This window comes from Kogia breviceps, chromosome 11 (assembly GCF_026419965.1).
Source record: "Kogia breviceps isolate mKogBre1 chromosome 11, mKogBre1 haplotype 1, whole genome shotgun sequence".
NCBI lineage: Eukaryota > Metazoa > Chordata > Mammalia > Artiodactyla > Physeteridae > Kogia > Kogia breviceps.
The window spans coordinates 15,128,536-15,137,484 of record NC_081320.1 but is presented as its reverse complement, the minus strand read 5'-3'; the positions used below and the strand labels follow the sequence as shown (position 1 = coordinate 15,137,484).

General features: G+C 43.6%; 1 protein-coding gene across 1 annotated transcript in view; it reads right to left on the bottom strand.

The window, feature by feature from the left end:
- Positions 1-669: 669 nt before the first annotated feature.
- SUCLG1 (succinate-CoA ligase GDP/ADP-forming subunit alpha) overlaps positions 670-8,949 on the bottom strand; it is a 33,769-nt gene continuing 25,489 nt past the window's right edge. The window contains exons 7-9 of the mRNA XM_059078615.2: positions 7,878-8,029; positions 2,365-2,553; positions 670-919 (exon numbers count right to left, since the gene is read on the bottom strand). Of these exons, the coding sequence (XP_058934598.1) occupies positions 893-919; positions 2,365-2,553; positions 7,878-8,029 (368 nt within the window). The 3' untranslated portion in view covers positions 670-892. The remainder of the gene's footprint in view (positions 920-2,364; positions 2,554-7,877; positions 8,030-8,949) is intronic.

The following is an 8,949-nucleotide window of genomic DNA, read 5'->3' as shown; positions in this document are numbered from 1 at the left end:
TCTTCTAATATTTTTTGAAGCTCTTGTTTCTTCCAGGGCAGTTACACAATATGAGAATATTTTTTCTCTCCACAGGAACTGTTTCCTGTTAACAAGCTCCCTTTTAAACAAAAGGACGGATAATAGTTCTCCTGCTTTCTTGCAGTGAATGTCTTAAACCTCAAAGAAACGGAGGCTCTGGGTGGGGAAGGGGAGAGCACTCCGCAGAACCACAGAAAAACAAAGCATCGTTGAAGACCTTCCATTTCCCAATTAGGCAAAAACTGAAACATGAATGAGCTCCTGCCTAAATCCTAGTGATGGCGATGATGATAATGGTGGCACTGACAACAATTAGTTTGCCTTATCACGTGTCAGGGACGTAATATATTTATCTCTAATCCTCAAAACTATCCTACAAGATGAGGACAATTATATGTACACATGAGAAAAATGTAATTCAAAGAGATGTAAAATCACTCTATAATAAAAGCCAAACTGAAATGTTTACACCCATTCTCTCAAAAGTTTTAGTTACAATGTCCCCTACAGAGCCCATTGAAACACACATATATGCACACGCATGTGCGCGCGCACACACACACACACACACACACACACACACACACCCCTCCATTTCTCCCACTCCCCCCAGCCCCACGGTGGAACAATAAAAAGCCTCCAAAACCATTTTCAAATCAAGTGGTGGATTTATTGGCTGCCTCTGTCATTCAGTGAGGTTAAACCATCTCAGTGTAGGACACTCTACTCACTTTGGCTTCCCATTGTGCTGCAAGACCAGCAACAGGTGTGCGGGTGGACAGTCAGTGGATGACAGAAGCAAATGGCCGCCGGATCACATTGCTACAGTGATTCGTCCATAGGTTTAGGGAACATTTCCTTTGTTTTTCTTTCATAGCATCTTCCTCTTTTCAAACTCCTTCAGGAACAGAAGAGAGGGAGAAGAGAGAGAGGATAAAAAGATGAAAAATCCAAATTATATTCACGGTCAAAATGATTCTAAAACCTCTTATTTTTAGGATCCTTTGAGCAACCAAAAATTATAGAAGTAAAATGTACCGGGATGAGGTGATTGAACACAAAATGACAGCTTTCAAACGCACGCATGTCAGTCTGAATTTCACTAAGCTAGATGCGGAGCTTCAACTTTGTCTCCTAAACGCGGGGGCTGAGAGGCTTTGAATCATGCTTGTTTTCTATGGCAGTGTTATCATTAGGAGCTGACAAACCTGATCGTGCTTATCCAAACCTTTAACGCTATACGTGACACACACCAGCCCTTTTAATAAGGCAATGGATTTGTTCAGTTTCTCAGAGAATAAAACTGAACACAGATTCAGTTCAGATTTTAACCAAACGTCAAGAACCTCAGAAATATATGAAAAGGAAACAATACTGAAAATCACATTTCTCTAGATTGCAACAATTAGAATGCAGCAAAATGTCTAGGTGCCTGCTGCCACCTACTGGAGTAAAATGGTAACACACGTCTCTGATGTGAATATAAGCATGTGCTTTTTCCCTTCCTTCCCCTCTTTTAAATAAAATTCTTCACACACTCCCTAACCACCCAGATCTCTTTTAAACACTATGGCACACTGTGTCATATTCCATAAGACACGACCATGCAAGGAGTCAATAAAACAAGGAGTTCATTTTATTATCCCTAAGACAATGCCAAAGAAGATTATGCTAAAACATTGTTCCCTCCTGGGAAAATAATCGGGGCCTGTTTTCAGCATGTACACAAAGTTTTGGTTTTTGTGGGGTTTTTTTGTAAAGTCTATACTCATCAAAAAAGTAAAGAGAGAGAGAGAGCCTTAAATGATCACTCAAAGAGACAGGCCAAAAATTGTTGCAAAGAGATTATGGAAGACACCAACTAAAAACTGAAAACCCCCAGCCTCTTTAAGATCTCCCTCCATCCTAACTCCCAGTTTTCATTTCTTCTTAGTCGGTCTTCAACCTCTCTCCCTGGGAAAAAAAACCTATGGAGTTAGCATAGCTATAGCCCAAAGGCCCTCGATGGAAAAAAAACAAAACACAAGGCAATTCTCCGCACAACGCCCAAAATGGAATTCAGGACACTTAAGGACTCTGAAACGCTTTTTTGTATATCATACCTTACTACCCACAGAAGAGCAAATCTAGATGTTTGAAGAATAAAGTTTTTGAATCAGAACACTATTCCTTGTCGTGCCCGATTAGAGCATTAGGAGTAAAAGGTGGAGTTGCCAGAGACTGTTAAGCTGCACGCCGGAAAGAAAGAAACAGAAGAGAACACCATGGTTTCCAGGCACCCCGTGTGGCCTCCCACTTGAAGGCCAGTAACTTCCGAGCCCTCAGGCCACTGTTCCAGCTCACCTTGTAGATGGTGGTTCCCAGCTGTGCAGGGGACATGCTGACCACAACTCCCGCACTCTGCAGGGCTGCGATCTTCTCTTTAGCTCCGCCTTTTCCTCCAGCAATAATTGCCCCTGCGTGACCCATTCTTCTGCCGGGAGGAGCAGTTAAACCAGCAATGAAGGACACCACAGGCTTGGCCTTGGGACCCTGGAAAGTGGGATTTTAAACACTCCGATGAAGAAGTTGATCAAAACTGGACCTCCGACTGGCTCATGACTCTGCCAGAAAACGGCAAATGGCTGGGGCCCTTCACTCATCTTCAATAAGAAAACAACGCAAATATCGAGCTAAGACTGAAACCACCGCACTCTCCTTTGAGATGACTTGCCTCTTGCTACAAACTCAAAAAAACAATCCTGAAGCAAAACTGTTACCTGTTAAGATATTAAACTTCAAATTCACCCGCACAAGCTGTTTTACAAATGCATATGTGACTCTTGGCGTTTGAAAAACAAAAAAGCACACTTGAAAATACATAAGTTATGTGATTTGTGATAACAAATTAAGACACAGATCACGTTGTTTTAGTTCAACATAACTCTGCCTTAATGCTTTTGCATTAAATCTACTGCAAATATGTTAGTTTGGCTGAAGTACAAGAGAAAATCTGGCCTCACACACATATGTACTTGGAAAAGGGAGAAGAATTTTAATAGCTGTCAGATAACAGGATATTCTTTGGCACTACACGAACCTCTTCAAGTGGTAACCCTGAAGCCACAGTCCTCTGTTACTGCAAAATCTATGTATCATTCTGGACCTTTTACCTACAGTGGTTTTGTAACATTCACTGGTCAGAAGCAAAATATAGATTCACTGAGTTATGTAGGTCTCCCAAGTGCTCATACATTTTGTCATTCAACATCATCAAATCCCTCTTCAGTATCACGGCCAACCTCATTAGAAAAGTCTTTAGTAGGGCGAAGTTCATGGTGGCAGAAACAAGTTTTCCAAAAATATACATTTGCAAGTTCAAACTTGATCACTGTCAACGAATACCAGGAGTTGTTTTCCTTGATACAGCAGGATTGCTTTGTTCATTTGTGAGAAAAGATCTGCCAAATACCCAGGTCTGAATAACCAGTCTGCCTGCCAGACATGCTTTCAAATAAAACTGGTGTTTCGTGAAAAAAGCAGCTAGTTCAGCCCACAACTCAACTGGGAAAGTGCTTTACTAACAATTTCATCACAAAATACTGACTCCAGGGTCGAGACTTAATAAGATTAATACTTCTTACTGCTTCATTAAGGACATTCTTAGAGGAAACTGGCATTTTTTAAAGTGCAAGTGCACGGCAGTGCAAGGTCACTGGCACAGTTCGCTTGGGCTAAGCTGACTCACGTGAGGGCGCCAGCACGCCAGGCTCCGCGTGTCTGACGCTCTTACTCCAGCCCCGCTCCCACCATTCCTCCCTGCTCTCTACCCTCCAGGAGTGCCAGACGGCTCTGCCTCTGGGCCCCTCTCTGCTGAGAAAGTTCTCCATCCTCCTTGGATACCTGGCAAATTCTGACTTAATTTTTAAGACCTGGCTCAAGACTCTTCCTCCCCCCTAACCTTTCCAACACCCCCTCCAGCTCTCTCCTAAGTGCTGGTTAGCTGCTCATCTTCCGTTCAGAGACTCCGCTGTGCCTTTGACACGTCTCTACCGTCACCCACAGCACACGGGCTGTAGCTTATTCCCCGCGTGCTCCCCTCCTAAACTATGAATCTCTGAATGCCGGGACTACGTTTTCACTTATTTCTGTAGGCCCAGCATCTACCACAGTAGAGAATTAAGACGAAGAGACTCAGGAAGTCATTTATTTATTCACTTGTAGGCTCTGCAGAGGATGTGAGCATCTGATATTTGAGTGGCACCAGTTTCCACTGGATCCCTCTGTCCCTATATGCAAATGGTGGGAATATTACACTAGAAAGAAACAAGATTACGATGAACCTAGAACGTCAAACAAATGTACACTCTGTCCTATTGACAAAGAAGAGTCACTTGAGATTTCTTAAGGAGCGAAAAATAGAATTGAAAAGACTATGAAAAAGTGTAGTCTGAGAACAAGATACAGAAATGAGAAGTGTGAAAGCCTGAAAACAGGAAGCCAAGTTAGGATGGCATGACTGGAGTCCGAGAGTCCGAGCAGATGCCCAGGACTGTGGACTCTTGTCCTCGAGCCCTGCGGCCTGACTCCTGACCCCTCACAGGGTAATGCAGAAGTCAGGCAGACCCGGGTAGGAACCTCAGCCCTGGTTGGTTTGCTGTGGGCCTGCCATCAGCAAGCTGCCAGTTTCCTTTCTCATAGAAGGACAAAAACGTCTAATCCGAGGGTCAAGATTAAACAACACCACTCCTGCAAATAATTACTGTCATCACAACGATGATAATAATAGTAGTTGCAGCAGGAGGCGACGTTACTGAGAGTTCGCTCTGTGTCAGTTACTGTGCTAAGCGCTGAATATGTCACCTGAAATGTTCAACCTAGAATCTCGTACACAGTAGGTCCTCAGTAAAACTTAGTTCCATAAGACCAACCAGAAATAGGGATACATGTGCCAAATGAAACAAAATGTAAAGCTTAGTTTTTCCCACTAAATTCTAAGCTACTCCAGGTATTCATGTATTCGACATACGTTTTTAAATTACAGTGTACATACAGTTGGCCCTCCATATCCACAGGGTCTGCATCAGAGAATAGAAAATATATGTGGGAAAGATTCCAGAAAGTTCCAAAAAGTAGAACTTAAACCTGCCACGCTAGCAACTATTGGCAAAGCATTTACACTCTATTAGGTATTATAAGTAATCTGGAGATAAAGTATACGAGAGGATGTACGTAGGTTATATGCAAATACTATGCCATTTTATATAAGGCACTTGAGCATCCATGGATTTCTTTAGGGTTACTGGAACCAATCCCATGTGGATACCAAGGGATGACTGTATTGTCATATGACCTAAATTTTTTTTTTGTAAAAAGAAGGCAGCGTTTACTTAAATTTTAAACTTCACAACCTTTCGGAACTCAAGAGACTCTAATAACATTTTACTCCAATCTCCTAACAATTTACTTTATTCTTTCACTATCTGCCATTTACTGGTTCCTAATGTGCCAGAGGACTGCGCTGGGCACCACGTATACCGGCTCCTTGCTCTCCATGATACAGTCTAGAGTGACAGTCAGGTGCTAACTAAGCACGCCTTGCAGAAGGAACAAGCAAAGGCGAGTGAGGATGAAAACAGCCGGCACGTCAGATGGACATGGATCTGAAAAGGAGGGTCAGGGTGGTGTGTGAGGGGCTGGAATACCATGCTAAGTCTGCCCTTTGTCCTACAGGGATGGCAATAAGCAGGCTGGCGGGGTGGCGGGGGGGTGGGGGGGGCGGGCGGTGGGGAGATGGAAGGAAAGAGCAGCAGAGATATCAGGAGAAGAATTACTGAAGTGGTCCAGGTGAGATAAGATGAGAGCCTGCACCAGAGCAGAGGGACTAATTACAGATGACGATGCTCTCCATCTCCACCAACTGCTGAGATCTCGGTACCTGAGTGGAAGCAAGAGCTGAGAGAGAAATAAAGATGGTTCTGGGGCTTCCCTGGTGGCGCAGTGGTTAAGAATCCACCTGCCAATGCAGGAGACACGGGTTCGAGCCCGGGTCCGGGAAGATCCCAGATGCCACAGAGCAACTAAGCCCGTGCTCCACAACTACTGAGCCTGCGCTCTGGAGCCCGCGAGCCACACCTACTCAGCCCGTGCGCCGCAACTACTGAGCCTGCGCTCTAGAGCCCGTGCTCCCAACAAGAGAAGCCACCGCAATGAGAAGCCCGCGCACCGCAACGAAGAGTAGCCCCCGCTCGCCACAACCAGAGAAAAGCCCGCGTGCGGCAACCAAGACCCAACGCAGCCAAAAATAAAATAAAATAAATAAATTTATTAAAAAAAAAAAAAAAAAAAAAAAAAAGATGGTTCTGAGGTTTCTGCCTTGGGAACTGCATGACGTGTGATGCTGATTATATGCACTTCGGGAATAGGCACTATCTGGGGAAGGATAAAGATGAGAAGGGCCAGGAGGATGAATGGAGGCCCTGGGGACTCGTGCGAGAGCAACGCCAGGGTGGACAGCAGATCCGACGGCAGCAGTAGCAGCAGCGAACAGCTGCTTACTAAGAGTGCTTACCACGTGCCCAGGGCAGCTCTCCTCTATGTTACTGAGCCGTAACATAGAGTCCTACAGGGATACTGGCAGGGAGGCACTACTGTATCCCTATTTTGCCAATGAAGAAACTGAGGCACAGTGAAGGTAAGGAACATGCCCAGGGTCACACAGTTTCTACGTGGCAGACAGAAGCCAAACTGCTGAGGATCAGGGAGGGAATAAAAAGGAAAAAAAGAAAAAGAAAAAGTAAGAGATCCAGAGAGTAAGGGGAACTTTTAAAACGACCACAGAAGAAAATCAAGTAGACTCAAAATAGCCCTTGAAAATTCCTTCAATTACATATGCATCATTCTGTATATACTACCCTGCAGGTGATATTATCGGTTCCTTTAACTCTCCGTTATTCATTATTTTTCAGCGGCATTGAATTTTGATGCATTCACTCTCAATCTCTTTCACAAGCACAGACACAAGTTATCTCCCGCCTTCCTGCGCGGCCTCCTCAAGATGCATCTTCACTCATTCCTCAGTGTCGGGGACATCCTGGAAACCATTCGAATGCTCTCCCCAGATTTTTGCTGCAGCGGTCCAGAGCACACGTTCACTGACTAGGGGCTGGCAGGCAACAGGCTGCTTCCGTCGTTACCGTGCCCTCTCTCTCTCTCTCCTCCCACCACCCTCCTTCACCCCAGGCACAGAGCTTAATTCCCTTAAGTTAAGTGAAATTATGATACAACTCCACACTTTCTCTTTAATTCGAAGGGAGAGGCAACAAGGAAAGCCTTCCTAGGACATAGTTAATAAAGCTCTTCTACTTGACCTTTGAAGCGACGTGCTACTCTACAAGGAAAGACTGAAGCTAGAGGGAGGCAAGCTCCTGGAAAAGGGTTTAAAGGACAGGATCTTTAGAAGGTCAGCCTTGACAGAGAAAGAACACACATCCCCTGAGATGAGGAGAAAGGACACCAATGACAGGTGAAAATGGAAATATGCAGGTCAAATGAGAGCTTTCAAGCTGATGGCCTGGAAGTTCTCCCTTCAGCAGGAGGCCAGCTGACCTACCACGAAGTGTGAGGAGATGCCTGGGGGGAGGATTCATTCGAGAAGCAGAGAACACGCACCAGGGGAAACGGGGAGGAGAATCAACCCAGAAAGTGTCCCAAGTTCCCTGAGTGGCCAGTACTCCAGGTGCAGCTCAACAAGGTTTAACTTTATCTTTCACGTTTGCTTAAAAAATTTATCTTTGAAAGAAACAAAATAACTTCTAAAACAAACCGGTGATATTATTCAAGGGCAAAGAGCTATATTTTTCCAAACCCAAACCTACTGAATTATGCTGCCTCAAAAATTCTGCAGCATTTTCTTCTGCATTACCACCAATTTCACCAATCAATATGATGCCTTCTGTGGCTGGATCATTCAGAAAGATTTCAAGGCAGTCAGTAAAATCTGTTCCATTGAAAGGATCACCTCCAATGCCTGGAAAAGTCAAAGAACATCACCAGCTGAAAACTGGATGAATCATATAATTTAGGTCAGGAAATGCTGTTTTACCTGGTTTCTTATTTTGCCTACCCCCTTCTTACCAATATTTTTAAATGTGTCATCACTCTTGCATTTAACATTTAAAAATCACAAAATGCTACATTTATTTCTGCTTATAGTATCACATGATTGCTAAACGGTGGCAGGTTCCTGTTAGTCACAAAAACAGCCCTCTTTTTGTTTAACTCCTTATCAAGACTCCTCCCTCCCAGAAAATTATTCCTAGTTAGTTCTTTAAAAATGAGCATTCTATACAGTTTCCCTAATTAGGAGAACTTTACTTCTGAAAACACATTAGCTTTTTCAGGGATATGAATTACTGTTTTCTACATTATAACTTTTAGCTTTGTTGACTTCTGGTGAGTAGTTCATTATCATTACCTTGTATATAATAGACAATAAATTCTGAAATTGAAAATAATCTAGATTTGCTACTCTGGGGTGTGTGTCTGTCTGTGTGTGTCTGCATGTTAACATTACCTTCACTGTGGTGGTTCGTTATGATCTGTTATTTTCACGTGAACTGCAAACCTTATTACCATATTGGAGACTTAATACCACATTGGAAATAAATATTGGACATTTGTATTTCTTCTACAGTAAAAAAAAAATGAACATTTCAAGAAAATGTGTATTGGTGAGAATATCTTCTCTGATTAAACATTTAACCCATTTCTTTGCACAAAGTAACTATTTCATGAGGGACATTGCAGAGGAACCACTTGCAAGTTAAGACACCAGTCCTATTGAGGGGAGGTGGGGTGTCTTGACCCCTCTTATCTCTGACCCAGAGTGGGAGATGACAGAGACCACACACAGGGGCTCCACTATAAGCACTTGGCTTTTTAGCACAA